Consider the following 17,110-nt stretch of genomic DNA (forward strand, 5'->3'; position numbering starts at 1 on the left):
CGACGTGCCATTCGAATCGGGTGCCGATCGGATCCTGCCTTCGTGATACGTGCCGTTTTGATTTTAGGAAATAGGCCCCTCCCACTAAATAAATAGGCCCCTCCCACAAATGTAACAGACCAATCGTATTGTCACGTCACTCCTGATATCACTTTTATTTCATTTTGAGAGGACTGATCCCCCCAAAAATCATGTTTTTGCCTCGGTTACATTTTGTGCATTTGTGGCGCCCCCTATGGGTCAAAATGGAAATGCTTTTGGGGATTTGTTGAGTAAACCATCCTCAACATGTGATTCAAATTTGGGATTCACCGGACGTTTCGTTCGTGATTTCTGGCATTTTTGGTAAAACAGGCCCCTCCCACTAACTTTGGAAGCCATTTACGGACGAACGGTAAGGACTATCAAAATGCCGTTTGGATATGTTTATCGCATGGGCCCAGAGATCATGTGTACCGATTTTTGACATAGAAAATTTGGACAAAATATGTGGGAGGAGGAGCTAAAAGTGTGTTTTGATGAAAATTAAAAATGGCGGAAAATCTATCCTGACACAAATGCGTCATGACCCAAGGAATCTAGGGAAAAAATATTTTTAATTTACGACCTACGGTTCAAGAGTTATAGGCCAAAACGTAAAGTGGGCTGTTATAGCGCCACCATGAGGCCGACTGGTGTAATTTTTTTTCCAATAATTTTGGACTAAATCATGAACCACCCCTCCAAGTCTTGAAACTCTAGCCCTTACGGTTTCTGAGAAATAAATACTTGAATGGGAGTTTTTTCATTTTCCCATTAAAGTGGATGGGGACATTTAATGCACTAATAAATCAATATCAATTAAACTATGAAACCAATCTCTTAGCAAAATACAAGCACACGATTCCCGGTGAAGCCGGTCATTTTGACATATGGCACTAAATTGGGAAAAATAAATTGTGGGAGGAGATGCGGTTCAAAATAAACTGTTATGGCCTCGGAGGATAACAATAGTCTGGTTGCCCTGTTAGGGCAACCACACTAATTATCCACAATTGTGCGATAGAACGGAAAAATATATCACTTTATTATAGTTTATACTGTACTAGCTCTGGTCCAGAGCTTAGCGAGTTCTAACGCTCTGTAGCATTGGTTCTCAAAGTGGGTCCAGGGGTCCTTGAGGGAGTTCCAGGGGGTCCCCAGCTAAATGATGGATAGTTAGGAACCAAATGGACCCTTATGGGTCTGTGACTCTCTGAGTTACATTATCATTGATACAATATAAATTGGGGTCCCAGAGATAGAAATGCCATTAAATGGGGGTCCGTAGCCTAATGCATGTCAAACTGGGGGTCCTTGAAATTAAAATATTTGAAAATCACTGCTAGAGCTGTAAAAATCTTCTCTTATGGGGGTCCCTGGCATATCTTTTCAAATGGGGGTCCGCGGGCTAATTTGGGGGTCCTTGACATGAAAAAGTTGCTCTAAGACGTACGGTGCTACCCCCCCCCCCCATGGACTGAACATTCCTCTACTGTGCGGTCTCTAACTGTAGTCAAAATAAGGAAAATATTTTGCTATTCATCAAATCAAAGGCTGTTTTATGTTGTTGAAAGACTATTCTCCACGGTGGGAAACAGGACCCCACCTTCTTTGTATGATACACTTTTTTGGCAGAAAATAGAATATATCCACCAGAGAGAAATTATTTCATTTACTCACCATGCGCCCTCTAAAGATCTGTTCAGATCAGATCTGTAGAGGGCACAGGTGAGTCATTAAAATAATTAATAATAATCATTTTATTTATTTTTAAAAAGGTGCCCAGAAACACCAGGCATTAAAGTAGGCTGCTGGAGCACTCTTTTAACATGAATGCATTGCTGTGTTTAAATGTCGAAAATGTCCTCCTCCTAAATAATAACATATGAACTTCTGAAACACTACCAACATAGCAGATTATTGCATAGTCATAGATGGCATAGTCATACATTTATGCAATAGCATTATGCACTGCAGTATCTAATTACTCACTTTATCAACTGAACAGTGTTGGAAGAAGTACTCAGATTGTTTTACTAAAATAAAAGTATAGTAATACCACATACTGTAAGTCTTGTATTCAAAATTGTACTTGAGACTTGTAATTGTGCTTCACAATAGACATTTGAAACATAAAAATACAAAAGTATTGGCATCAAAAATACTAAAAGAACGAAAAGTGAAAGGCCCATTAAATGTGTCAAAATCTTTCAGAAATAACTGATCTTGTAGATCAGCTATTATTTAAAAGCCAAAGTATAAAATAGGGCCTAATTGGTTAATGTATGTTTTGAAATAATAATATAAATCTGCAAAGTAACTATAAATAAAACAAACACACACCAGACTATAATGCATAATAGACGTGCGTAATTAACCTATCATGATGACGTATAGGCAACTACAACACAACAGTTGGACACCTGTACAAAGCAGAGCAGTCACACAGCAGAGTCAAGATGATCCGTGATAGGACCCCAAACGTACTTGAATATTGCTTAACTGTCCTGTTTGTTGTAACGCAGCCTCTTCAGATGCAGCAGTGTTACAAACTCATGCAGCCATCTAGTGAAACAAGGAACGATGGACGTCTTCCACTCTTCTTCTTCTTATTCTTGTTGCTACAAGTGTACCAAGCATAAGAGTCTGTTGGACAGAGTACGGCAGAGCCAGAGAAGCTTCGAGCGACCAAACAAGTTAGTTAGTGCATCAGGTTCGATATGAAAACGGTATACTCTGCTATACCAAGCAAAAATGTTTTGCCAGAATAAAACAAAATCCTTGGGCAAGACCAGAAAGTGTGACCCAACCCGTGGAGATCCAACTTCTGTCACAAGTATCAGAAACAGTCGGATACATTTTATTCATTTTAATAAAGTAATGTAAGAGTTATAGAACCATAACTTTGAACTGGACAAGCTATTGGAAAAACATTTGAGTTAAAGCGGCACTATGTAACCTTTTTTAAATGTAATTACAGTAGATAGAGTATATGGTAGACAGAGTATGTTTATACAATATGACTTATACAATTGGGGTGGTTGTATTTTGTCTCCCTGCTCTTCTATTGAGACATTGAGATTGTGTCAAAGGTCATGTCTCACCTTAAGACACAGGATCATCTGACACAAATTTTGACCTGATGGTCAAGATTGAATTTATCCCCTGAGCGAGTAGCCTGGCATTGCCAGACGTATCACGTTGGATTCCCTCACAGTGAATCCCAACTGCAAGCAGCCAGGCTCTATTAGCTCAATGGTAAAACTGTCAGCACTTGCGCAGGAAACCAGGTTCAAATCCGGGGTAGAAGAGGAAAGTTACATAGTGCAGCTTTAAAGGAAGGGTAAGTGATATTCTTTTGGTTAAAAGGTTAAAGCTCTATATTGTGACAGTATTCATTGTTTTTTAAAGATATATTCTTTGGCTTTATTGGTAGTATATAGTAAATAGACAGGAAATGGGGAGAGACGGGGAGTGACACGCAGCAAAGGTCGTCAGGGTCGGGATTCCAACCCGCGACACGCTGTCATTCTGCATTGCAGCCTAGGTGCCCTGACTGCGAGTTGTTGGTGGTTAATTGACTTGCTACGGAACGCTTCAATATGTAGATGGGCAAGCTGAAGGTCAAGGTAGAGTGCAAAGATCAGGCTGTCAAATCCTCAGTTAATTTATCCATTTGTAATTCAGTTACATCTCTACACACAACCGAACAATATTTATTTAAATCTCAAATATAATGTCAAACAATGACGGCATAATATATTAACTACTTAAACAGAATCAGTGACATGCAAGTGTGGTAACAGCAGCAACATCAGAATAAGCGAAAAGGATTTTCAATAGCAGCAATGGGGGAGGGGCATGGTTTACTGTCTGGTTTTAAAGTTCTGAGTGCAAAAACATTGTTTGTTTTGTTCCATATTGTATAGTCTTTGCATATGGCTCTAACAGTTGCCAGGGAAAACAACTGTTCTTGAGCCGCAGGCATTGAGGCACCCCCCCCCCCTAAATATCTACACGGAAAATAGCCAATCTACAAGCTCGCAACACGTTGGGAGCTTGTACTGTAGATTGGCTATTTTCACCAAACGTTCGGCCCAGAATAAGGACGCTAGGGTTCATGTGGTCAAAGTCTGTCCACACCAAGAACGATAACTATAAAGATAAATATAACTATAATGATGTGAGCATCAACGCTTATGAACGAACGATAACGTTCTATAAACATGTTAAGCATGAGTGAGCTGTTGAAAGTGTATTTGGATAAATTGTTGTCAAATCGCTCTGAAAGTGAACCCCAACAATATTGTTCAGTGTCGTCGTTATACAGTAGTTGTGGTGAAGACTCCGCCTTCCAGAATTAAGACATCTTGTCCAATCACCAGGGTTCAGGAAGAGCTGGGTGTCTGTTGGTGGGAAAGGAAGAAGGGTCAAGGCCAGCTTTGAGAAGGTAATATAAAAATGACTACAACTAATATATTACACAACAAAATCCTCACCGTTATCATATCAATTTGCAACTCTGAGTGTAAAAGTGGAATGCATTTACACACTCAGGATTTTACTATGTACTACTATGCACTAATGTCTTCTACCTGTGCATTTACAGCCGTCATCTTGAGAGAGAAACACCTGAAACCGATTAGCTGGTGATGGTGAGGGGCGATGGGCAATTTCCCCACAATTTCCCATCTGTCTGTTTCATCATGGTACTGCTCGATGTTAAAGCGACTACATGAAGAGAGACAAATAGCCATGAGAGAAATATCTCGTGTGAACAAGCAGCTACCTTTTTCCAGGCTTTCATGGTGCATCAGAATCTTACTTTATATTGTCCACCGACCCCACTAGTATATAGATATTTCCATCCACCACAGCCACACCAGGCTTTTGCAAAAGCCCCAAGTCTCTCCTTTTCATGGGGGCACACATGCGCCACTGGTTGGTCTCTGGGTTGTAGCATTCCACCTTGTGCAAGTTGTGCGTCCCATGTCGACTTAAACGCTTACCACCTATATAAACAGGAATTAACAAAATAGTAACTGTTGGTTGGTTGATTTTGTGACCAAACTACAGTGAAGCTGAATGTGTATTATGGAAACGAGGCATTAGGATGTGTTATTAAGAAGTATGATACCTATAACGTAGATATTTCCTTTGAGTGTACAGACAGCTGAATCAGTGCGAGGAACTTGCATAGGTGCACAGTCTGTCCATATAGATGTTTTAGGGTCGTATTTCTGCACCCGGTAGTCTGATAAAACCACATTCCATAACAGCAACAACAAGGGCCCAGGAGGACACATGACAAAACATGTCATTGAGATACAGTAGATGAATATGTAATAATAAAGGTTGGACATTTTTTGTTAACTCATTGACTGCCATTGATGAGTACACTCGTCAGCTGTCCCGAGGCTCACATTTCCATTGACGAGTATGACGAGTGGGTGTTTTCAGTGGTTTCCCACTAGATGGCGCTGGGAGTCACCATTTGACTCCCAGAGAAGTCAAGCATCAGCAAATCACTTGATCGCAAAAAAAAACAGCCCGTTCATTTCCTCATTATTCGATTTGGAGAAATGGCTTTTTCTGTTTCTGCTGCTTTTTGGCTAAAACAACCTACATTCAACTGCCCACAACTATGGAACGGATGATCACGCGGCACGCTCCCCTCTCCCGCTACCCCACGAGACTCGTAGACGTCTTTTAAAGCGATCAGGGGATCGATCATACTGGAAAATCTTTGACTTTTCAAAGGTTAGTGAAAACACTCGAAAATCGCTGGCAGTGGCTTAGCAAATTATGTTTAATTTCTGGCAGTCAAAGAGTTAACATGTTTCACATACATTACAAATAAAAAACCTCATGAAAGCCAGCAGGCTGAACCTGAGGGTACATAAACCTGTACCAACCTCTACCAAAAACGTAGATCAGTCCATCTAGAGCGATCACAGTATTGTTGGAGCTATTTTCTGGTCTGCCGACAGACCTCATGGGCTGCCAGGTGTTGGTGTTGATGTCGTACCGTTCCACAAACGTGGTGTCGTTGCTCAACCAGCAGCCGCCCACAGCAAACATATCGCCATCCAGCATCACCAGGCCTTGGTCCATGTTAGTTGTGCAACAAAAAACTGATCGTTAGAACTGATGACCTTGGCCACATGCAGCCTCTCCTTGGCTGTGTAACCAAGGCAAACCCATAGTGGTTATTAGAAAAGTTAAAATAAATGCCATAGTATGACAGTCTTACCGAAGTCAGAGCGTCCCTCATTCATGGAAGCCATCTTCAACCACGAGTCACAGGAAAGATCATAGCGCCACATCTCTTTACTTTTTGAACCACCTCCAGCCAAATACAATGAAGAGCCTACAGTATGCGAGAGCATAATTAAAACAAGTTATGCCTCTTGATCCTTAAAGAAATAAAGATATTCATTGCTCAAGATACACTTAAGATAATCCTAATATGAATGTGCAAAATGTGTGTACATGCGCTCCTGTAGTTTGCATATCTCGAGAACCGTCCGACTGAATGACTTCAAACTCAGCACGCCGGTCACCGAGGACTAACGGTGGCAAATCAGTCAGATAGGTGGTTGTCCAGACCCGCTGATCTGACAGATATGTCCATATATTGGCATATATGGAGATCCAGTTGCCCAGAACCTCCGACAGATATATGACCGACCTTCAAATAGTATTAATGGCTTCATAATTGAACCATCACAATAATAACCTTACCAAGAATTAAAATGTCCTTTCTAGCACCGCACAACATTGCTACAGCTCATCTCAGGGGCAAAACATTGTAGGATCGATTACAGGAGTACTCCAGTCCACTCTGATGGTGCGCCTCACCTGACACAACCAGACTAGGACTGCTTACAGTGAGGGGCAGACGTGCCAGAGTCTTCCATCGATTGATTTGGGGATCAAAGCTCTCAACGTAGCAACTATTTTCCGATTCATGCACCACCAGCATTACTTCACATACTGTACAGAGGGATAGAAGATAAACACAGAACTAGGCACATGCATGACGCTGGTTAATGTGTGAGCATGTGACTGAATTAATCCAGGAAAACATTGTATACCAAGTATAATCCTTGAAAGTTATAGTTAACTGAAAATATGTATAAAAGCTCAAAATGTAAATAGAGCTTGAATTGTAAAATAAATACAAAAAATGCAATAACAATTATGAAGACCAAATAGCTAACTAAATTCTTGGCAAACCCAAACTGCCGCAAGAAGACATAATTAACAGAATTATTTTTATTGCCAGGTATGTTTGCACATATGAGGAATTTGTGTCGGCACTGGAAATCCCAATTAGAAAAACTGTATTTTGTCCACCATCAGTTGCAACATGCATGCATGTGTGAGGCAGGGTACCTGTGCACCTGCGTGGTCCAGCTCTGTGCCTGTGGGGCAGGAGATCCCGGTCCTTGGCCTCAGAGATCAGCCTCTGACAGCCCTGGGATTCTTTCACCACATCCAGAGACTCAATCACATCGTGGAGGTTGGAGGGGCTGATGAGAGACAGACGGATCTGCTCTAGCACCTTCAAAAACAAATAGAACAATAATTATTTACCAGTTCAACCGCACACTGGGTGAAAAATTAAACTTGCTTTCAAATCTCTACATCTGTTTACATCTGGACATCATACTATAATTCTAGTAACCTCTGTCTGTTTGTAGTGGTGTCACCACCCGGTTCTCCTCACTGGCTGGACCAATTGCTCTGATTTTGCACACAGCCATTGACCATTACCATCTGAACTTAACTGTGAAGCCCGTTTTTCAATTTCATCAAATCTCAGCTTCTTATTAGCGTTTATGTGTCAAACAATGTCGCCTCCCGGGATGCCAGATCATGTGCGCATATCCCCCCACGGATGCGTCGACCGGGTATCGTCTAGTTTACATAATGAATGCAGACCTGCCAACCTACCCAAAATGTTTTGAGTAGCACGCTCATGCTCTTCCTTGCCACTTCGCTTTGAACGCGGTCATATCACCACTGACCTCCATATAATAAGTTACTCAACATATATCTCAGCAGTATCAGGCAGCCTTAATGCACAATGTATGCAATTGCCTATATATACATTAAATGAGTACAGTCAGAGTTCTCCACTGCTCATTAACAATGGAACACCAACCAATGATACTAAACGCCATGAAGTCAAAAGCACACACACACACACACACACACACGCACGCACACACACGGCTTGGTAATTAAGGTTTTCATTTGTTATTGTGGCCTGCCATTTTTATGTAATTAAAGTAATACCATGCTGTCAGATAATCATTCTGTGTTGATTGGTTTGGCTTAATCTTCTCAGCCTGCATATTGGACGATAGTAATAGCAGGCCATCACACACCACCTACAGTATCACAACATCTCAACACTAGATGAGAACTTATTTTCATTATGGGGTCTATACTGCAGTATTGACATTGTGTTGTAAATTAACTTTATCCATTTAAATTCACAACACTAGCCAATACATTGCTCTGAAAATGTATATCCTTCGATGGGGCAGTGCAATTAACCGAAAATGTAACAAAAACCAACATGGAACCTCTCACCGGCTTTGTGATGTTGTGTTGAGAGTTCAATCAAATCACTGGTGCACAGATAACGATTTATCTAATGAAGTTGAATCCATGTATCCATGTTTGTGAGTTCTGTGACAGGCCCTGGGTGCCTGTCACATAAAGGCCAGTCCACACCAATGCAACTAGTCGCAACTACTTGCAACTATTATCGCAATGGCAGTTGCAAGGTGTTGCATTGGTGCGGTCTGGCCTTTACACAGCAACTGGTCTCGAGAGATCACAAAGCCATCAGTCCGAGACTGCAAGCTACAATGAAACAATGAATGATTAGTGACCTTTTCAAAGCTGTGCCTGTGGTAGGACACTTGTTTAACCACAACAAAGCAGCCTCAACCACCATCTCCTCCTTGGGCACATCGAGATCATCACTGGCAAGAATCTGTGTCACTTTCTCCACAGGTAGAGAGAGGAACTCTTCCTAGGAGGAGCATAAAGAATGCAGTAGATTAGCTGATAGATTACGGCTGTTTCCATACATCTTGAAGTAACTTTTTCTCCTCTCTCAAGTGCCCACTGGTGACAGGTGGTTTGTTGAGTGACAAGGACATGTGACAGTAGCTGGTTAATATTCATCAAATCACTGACTGAATGTTTCTACAGACAAATACTTAGGTCAGTTATGGTGGTGACAGGTTGAGTAATAGTAATAAAACACCTTTAAAAAGGTGAAGTAGGTGAGGTTAAGTAGCTATATTGTCATAGCAATCATTGCTCTAGACTGGAGTGTTTGTTCAGAAACAGGGGTCTCCCCGTATCTCCAGCTCTTTAGTAAAGAGAAAATGCATTTTCAGGTCGGGATACCAATTTGATACAATCAGGAGAGAGAAATTTGAAGTGATGACACAAAGACGTGAGCGGATGAACTTATACACTATGAAATTGAAGCTGATAATAGATACTCTCTCCTGATTGGTTGAAATTGGCACCCCAGCTAAAAACATATTTTCTCTTTTATTGAACAGCTGGAGACAGGGAGACCTCTATTCATTAACAAAAACTTGATATAGCAATGATCAGAATATAGAGCTTTAACCTTTTAGAGAACAAACATTTTGTTCAAACCAAAATATATATCACTTACACTTAATCACTTAATATCTGATCAGCTTGGGTGGGCCTGTCTCATACTTATAAGTCACCACAGATTTAAAGGTGAAAACTTGGGAAATGTGTGCATCCTTCAATGTCTGACCTGCCGGCAGGTGACACTGAAGTGTGTCAGAATATACTCCATGCTGCGCTGCTCCAACTTCTTACAGGAGTGGGCCTCAGCGAAGCAGTGGATCCCCACACAGTTGGTTTCATCCATGTGATGCTCCATGTAATCACAGCAGGCCTCTTGAACAGCCATGACATTAAGCAAGCTTGCTGCCGTTAGCAGGGCCTAAACCAATTAAACAAAATATATTACAGTATCTAATTTAAAACAGTAGTTTTCAACCTTTTCTGGATCAGGATGTAAAATAATGAACTTTTTTTCCCAATGTTTTAAAGAAAAAATACAATGACTTTGTACTTTGCTATTTGGGGGCCCACTTGTGGTATCCTCATGGCTGACAGATAGAGGCAATGAATAAGGTTCATTAATACATCACCTGCACATTTCCCGCGTAGATTACCACCTTTGAAGAATAGGCATAGCCCACCAACATCTTAAGCCCCTGAGGTTCTACTCCATTGATGGCTACCCTCAACTGTCGGGTCTCCATCCACTCAATTGTGAACATTGCCTGTGCGGGTTGAAAAGGTGAACTGGTTTGCTTTGAAATGTAAGCCTTTATTTACATTGTGTCGACAGTTAACCGATTGTATATAGCATGATATTTGTTTCACAAATGAAAGACAATTCAGAATTGAATGTCATTCCCTTAATCAGTGGTGGAAAAAGTACTCAAATGTTTTACTTAAGTAAAAGTATCAATACTGCAATGTAGAAGTACTCTGTCACAAGTAAAGGTCCGGAATTCAAAATGTACTTGAGTAAAAGTACAAAAGTATTGTTATCAAAATGTACTTAAAGTACCAAAAGTAAAAGTACTGAAATGTTTGCAAATAGCAGATCTACAAGCTCACAACACGTCGCGACGTGTTGTGAGCTTGTAGATCTGCTATTTTCAAATAGCCTAGGTGTAAAATAGGGCTAAAGTGGTTAATGTTTGTTTTATGGTGTAATAATGTATATCTGCAAAGTAACTAAAGTTTTCAAATATTTGTAGTGGAGTAAAAGTACAATATTTTTTGCCTCTGAGATGTCGTGGAGTAGAAGTAAAAGTATAGACAATTGGAAATACTCCAGTAAAGTTAAAGTACCTCAAAATGGTACTTGAGTAAATGCACTTAGTTACTTTACACCACTGCCCTTAATGCCAGATCAATAAATATAACCATGGAAAGTTGAGGATCATCTGCATTTACCTCAAAGTAAGAGCTAAAGGAGGCTAGTACATTACGATGACAGGGGAACTCTTGCCCTCCACAGCACAGAATCACATCACAGAAAGTATTGTTTAGCCGAAGCCTATTTAGGCCATCCAACATCTTGCTGGGATGATTCCCCCTCGTGAACACAAACTCGTCGTCACTGGCAACTGAAATCCTCCATGCAGCCATGTCTGTCTTTGGTAGACCAGCCTATACAACAACAGTAGGAGGGGGTGGGTGGAAGAAATGGTCAGCAATAGGCTCTATGCATAGCAGCCATATTGGAAAGAAATTGGGCCTCTTCTTACTTCCTTCACAGGTGTTACCAATGATACTAATGAAGGCTCTGCTCCATTCTGGTCAGGGTGCTGATGTCGTGCATGTTGGCTCACTAGAAACACTCCATTTTGGTTCCCAAATAGCCCCTTATGGTGGGTGTGTAAATTGTTATGGGGGTCATTGAAAATAAGACAACCACTATGCCACCACACTGAATGGAACAGAGCCTTAATAATTAGTATTATTGGTAACACCTGAAAAGGAAGTAAGGCAGGGGCCCAATTCATTCCCAATATGGCTGCTGTGCATAGAGCCTATTGTTTGCATGTTTCTTTTAATGAACAGAATGGAGAGGAATGACAGAATCACATGGAAGCAATCCCATTAGATTATGAGGCATTATTTTGCAAGTCAAATAACTATGGAGCTTGACAACAAGATGAAAATGATCACATTAATGCATGGCTAGATCACTTTTTTCTTCCCATCTAAATGTTTCATGTTTAAAGTCCCTGAACTAAGATACTTAACCACAATTTTGCGCAAGAACAGAAACATATCAGGTCTAAATTAACCCAGTGTAGCCCCTACGGAACCTCTCCCTCCGCTGTACGCTGTATAGCTCCGAGATGAGGTCCCTCGTTAGTTACTGCCGTCTGTTTTCGAAATGGTCGCACGTCGTCCACTTTACATGTTTCTTACCCCTTTCTGCACATCGTATCCAAAAAGTAAAGCATTTCCGCCACTCTCTCAGATGTTTGAAGTTTTAACGCGCCATAAAAGCTATCCAACGGGTTGAAGAAAGTATTTAATTTGCCTCGGTTTTCATCCGGTTCCATAATATTTTGCATTAGAAGATGCAATTCAACATTTGACCAGTAGGGTAATCAGTAATGTTATCTCTACGGGCGCAACTCTTGCGCAATGTCTTAAAAACCATGTAACCGGATGAAAACCGAGGCAAATTAAATACTTTCTTCAACCCGTTGGATGGCTCTTATGGCGCGTTAAAACTTCAAACATCTGAGAGAGTGGCGGAAATGCTTTACTTTTTGGATACGATGTGCAGAAAGGGGTAAGAAACATGTAAAGTGGACGACGTGCGACCATTTCGAAAACAGACGGCAGTAACTAACGAGGAACCTCATCTCGGAGCTATACAGCGGAGGGAGAGGTTCCGTCGGAGCTAAACCCAGTGCTGATACCTGTTGATTGCAACTTTGCACCTCCAAGACAATGGTGGACACGGCCACGGTGCGTCTCGCTGGCTGTATACAACTGTTTAGAGTCCAAAAACCAAGTGTCCACAAACAGACAGCTGCATACAACGTCAACACGGCGATATTCTTATTCTCCTTCAGACTCTCAAACTTACTGACAACAACAAACCTTTTCTGCCGCTTCACGTGTTCAAAACCAGTGTAACACTAATTATGTCCCCGTGACAACACAATGTATCAAGGCGTTCCGGGCAGAAACATGCACTCTCCCCTGTTGACTGTTTTTCATTTTGTACATGAGTTGGATGGTTTTGAAATCAACCAGCTCCTTCAATTTCAATGTGTTCAGTTTGATAAAGTGGGTTTGTTGGTTCTCTGTAATCAGCTTTGTTTACTATCCTTATTGCTTTTTTTTGTTGAGAAATTACATTGGCTCTGTCACAGATCCAATGTCATTTCTCAACAAAAAAAAGCCTACAAAACAAACACAGATCATCTGTGTTTGTTTTGTAGGCTACTTATTGCCCCACATTTCCACACTGTAAAGTAATGTATGGCAGTATGAAGGAACAGTACAAGCTATATAATGACTGATTTATAATACATTTTACTTTATATAATACTGATAATGACTTTGATCTTTTTTATTTAATATACTTTATATGTGGCTTCCAACTTAATTTATTATCTATAATCACTCCAAGAAATGTTATTTCATTCACTCTATTTTATTTTAAAGTGTTTTTGTCTGAATTAATAGGACGGTTTCCAAATACAATATAGTTTGTTTTGCTTAAATGTAGTGTGAGTTTATTTGAATCAAACCAACTCTGTAACTTCCTCATTTCATTACCTACAGTATCCAGGAGTTGTTCCAGGTTATCCCCACAGCAGAGCAAGTTTGTGTCATCTGCAAACACTACACGGCCTTGAGTAACGTGGAAACCCTACACATATCATTTACATATTACGATTATCCACAATTGTGCGATAGAACGGAAGAATATATCACTTTATTATAGTTTATACTGTACTAGCTCTGGTCCAGAGCTAGCGAGTTCTCTCTAACGCTCTGTAGCATTGGTTCTCAAAGTGGGTCCAGGGGTCCTTGAGGGAGTTCCAGGGGGTCCCGACTCCCCAGCTAAGTGATGGATAGTTAGGAACCAAATGGACCCTTATGGGTTTGTATCTGTAACTCAGAGTGTAGAAATGGAACCAAATGGACCAGTTATTAACCTTGATTTTACAATATAAATTGGGGTCCCAGAGATAGAAATGCCATTAAATGGGGGTCCATAGCCTAATGCATGTCAAACTGGGGGTCCTTGAAATTTTAAATATTTGAAAATCACTGGTAGAGCCGTAAAAATCTTCTCTTATGGGGGTCCCTGGCATATCTTTTCAAATGGGGGTCCGCGGGCTGATAAGTGTCAATTTGGGGGTCCTTGACATGAAAAGGTTTGAGAACCACTGTTCTGTAGGATGGTGCTATCCCCCCCCCATGGACTGAACATTCCTCTACTGTGCGGTCTCTAACTGTAGTCAAAATAAGGAAAATATTTTGCTATTCATCAAATCAAAGGCTGTTTTATGTTGTTGAAAGACTATTCTCCACGGTGGGAAATGTCTAAGGACCCCACCTTCTTTGTATGATACACTTTTTGGGCAGAAAATAGAATATGTCCACCAGAGAGAAATAATCTTATTTACTCACCTGCGCCCTCTAAAGCAGTGGTTCTCAAACTTTTTCATGTCAAGGACCCCCAAAATGACTATTTGGCCGCAGACCCCCATCTCAAAACCTACTGTTCCAGGGACCCCCAGAAGTAAAGATTTGAGTTACAAATGTTCGCTTTAAATGTGTTTAAATGTCGACATTTTCCTCCTCCTAAATAATAACATATGAACTTATGAAACACTACCAACATAGCAGATTATTGCATAGTCATACATTTATGCAATAGCTTTATGCACTGCAGTATCTAATTACTCACTTTATCAACTGAACAGTGTTGGAAGAAGTACTCTGATTGTTTTACTAAAATAAAAAGTATAGTAATACCACATAAGTCCTGATTCAAAATTGTACTTGAGACTTGTAATTGTGCTTCACAATAGACATTTGAAACATAAAAATACAAAAGTATTGGCATCAAAAATACTAAAAGAACGAAAAGTGAAAGGACCCATTAAATGTGTCAAAATCTTTCAGAAGTAACTGATCTTATAGATCAGCTATTATTTAAAAGCCAAAGTATAAAATAGGGCCTAATTGGTTAATGTATGTTTTGAAATAATAATATAAATCTGCAAAGTAACTAAAGCTGTAAAATAATAGTGGAGTAAGAAGTACATGGATAAAAGGATATGGTAGGGAGTAGAAGTATTGAAAAATAGAAAATACCAGAATAAAGTAAAAGTACCATTTCTTCGTATATTATTTTGTCATTTAGAACCATAGAATAAAGCAAAATAAAATCTCACGACTGAAACATTTTGTCATGCCACATCTCATCTGCGATGAGTAAAACAGCATGAAAGGAGAAACATAAAAGTACACACACACTATTTCCTAAACAATTAACAGTGTATGTAAAATTATGTTTAGGTTATCATTCTCTAAACCTATGTTGCTGCTGTTCTACATAGAGCCAACCACTTGAGAAACAATCACAGATTGGGGCTTTAAACTTTGTTTTTCATGGAATATCTGAGACAATGGTTTCATGTTAATGGAACAAATACTCTTTGATCTCAAAATAACTAATAACCGAAAATAGCCGATCTACAAGCTCACAACACGTTGCGCTATTTTCGGTGCCATGACATGCTTCCATAGAAGACACGATGATGACTTGGAATCCAAATGACTCTTCAAAATGACTGAACGAGTCGTGGGCAGTGGCGGGCAGTGTGGGCGCTATCCCCGGTGGCCTGGCATATCCGACACACGTAGCGGCGCAGATTTGGACAGGTCACTCTCCCGTCCGCCGCCTTCAGGAAGTGTGACCCGTTCCTCCTACAGAAGAGGCAGTAAGGTGTAGGAGAACAAGGTAGACGGCCACTGTCGCCGACCGTGGAGTCCGCAAGGCCGCTGGCTGGATCAAGGGTCACCACACTGTCCACAACAGAGACATTTTTATAAGACATAACAGACAAATACATCAACAAGACATAACAATAAAACAAACAAACACCAGACTATAATGCATAATAGACGTGCGTAATTAACCTATCATGATGACGTATAGGCAACTACAACACAACAGGTTGGACACCTGTACAAAGCAGAGCAGTCACACAGCAGAGTCAAGATGATCCGTGATAGGACCCCAAACGTACTCGAATATTGCTTAACTGTCCTGTTTGTTGTAACGCAGCCTCTTCAGGTGCATCAGTGTTACAAACTCATAAAGCCATCTAGTCAAGTGAAACAAGGAACGATGGACGTCTTCCACTCTTCTTCTTCTTGTTGCTACAAGTATACCAAGCATAAGAGACTGTTGGACAGAGTACGGCAGAGCCAGAGAAGCTTCGAGCGACCAAACAAGTCAGTTAGTGCATCAGGTTCGATATGAAAACGGTATACTCTGCTATACCAAGCAAAAATGTTTTGCCAGAATAAAACAAAATCCTTGGGCAAGGCCAGAAAGTGTGACCCAACCCGTGGAGATCCAACTTCTGTCACAAGTATCAGAAACAGTCGGATACATTTTATTCATTTTAATAAAGTAATGTAAGAGTTATGTAACCGATGCATAACTTTGAACTGGACAAGCTATTGGAAAAACATTTGAGTTAAAGCGGCACTATGTAACCTTTTTTTAAAGCAATTTTGTCAGATCTATATGGTATAGTATGTTTATACGATATAACTTATACAATTGGGGTAGTTGTATTTTGTCTCCCTGCTCTTCTATTGAGACATTTAGATTGTGTCAAAGGTCATGTCTCACCTTAAGACACAGGATCATCTGACACAAATTTTGTGTCCGACAAACAAGATTGAATTTATCCCCTGAGCAAGTAGCCTGGCATTGCCAGACTGATCACGTTGGATTCCCTCATGGAGGAACTAGTGAGTGAATCCCAACTGCAAGCAGGCAGGCTCTATTAGCTCAATGGTAAAAATGTCAGCACTTGCGCAGGACACCAGGTTCAAATCCGGGGTAGAAGAGGAAAGTTACATAGTGCAGCTTTAAAGGAAGGGTAAGTGATAGGTTAAAAGGTTAAAGCTCTATATTCTGACAGTATTCATTGTTTTGTTTTTTAAAGTTATCTTTGGCTTTATTGGTAGTATATAGTAGATAGACAGGAAATGGGGAGAGACGGGGAGTGACACACAGCAAAGGTTGTCGGGGTCGGGATTCCAACCCGCAACACGCTGTCATTCTGCATTGCAGCCTAGGTAACCGGACTGCGAGTTGTTGGTAGTTAAGTGACTTGCTACAGAACGCTTCAATATGTAGATGGGCAAGCTGAAGGTCAAGGTAGAGTGCAAAGATCAGGCTGTCAAATCCTCAGTTAATTTATCC

At 40.6% G+C, this 17,110-nt stretch overlaps 2 protein-coding genes across 2 annotated transcripts; both read right to left on the reverse strand.

The window, feature by feature from the left end:
- Positions 1 to 3,262: 3,262 nt before the first annotated feature.
- On the reverse strand, positions 3,263 to 6,361 carry LOC311060615 (kelch-like protein 36). Its single transcript, XM_084078852.1, has 7 exons — positions 6,275 to 6,361; positions 5,937 to 6,125; positions 5,159 to 5,275; positions 4,847 to 5,033; positions 4,617 to 4,752; positions 3,412 to 4,427; positions 3,263 to 3,351 (listed from the first exon to the last, which is right to left on the reverse strand). Exons 1-6 carry the CDS (start codon positions 6,345 to 6,347, stop codon positions 4,410 to 4,412), a joined length of 720 nt encoding a protein of 239 aa, XP_083934978.1. The 5' UTR covers positions 6,348 to 6,361; the 3' UTR covers positions 3,263 to 3,351; positions 3,412 to 4,409.
- Positions 6,362 to 6,909: 548 nt separating this feature from the next.
- LOC311060616 (kelch-like protein 17) lies at positions 6,910 to 12,749 on the reverse strand. The gene is made up of 6 exons (XM_084078853.1): positions 12,561 to 12,749; positions 11,071 to 11,286; positions 10,251 to 10,385; positions 9,848 to 10,039; positions 8,931 to 9,073; positions 6,910 to 7,588 (listed from the first exon to the last, which is right to left on the reverse strand). The coding sequence occupies exons 2-6, from the start codon at positions 11,263 to 11,265 to the stop codon at positions 7,582 to 7,584; spliced, it is 672 nt and encodes a 223-aa protein (XP_083934979.1). The 5' UTR covers positions 11,266 to 11,286; positions 12,561 to 12,749; the 3' UTR covers positions 6,910 to 7,581.
- Between the last annotated feature and the right edge of the window lie 4,361 nt (positions 12,750 to 17,110).

The sequence above is a fragment of the Gymnoscopelus microlampas genome (assembly GCF_963454915.1).
Source record: "Gymnoscopelus microlampas genome assembly, chromosome: 14".
In the NCBI taxonomy this organism is placed as follows: domain Eukaryota; kingdom Metazoa; phylum Chordata; class Actinopteri; order Myctophiformes; family Myctophidae; genus Gymnoscopelus; species Gymnoscopelus microlampas.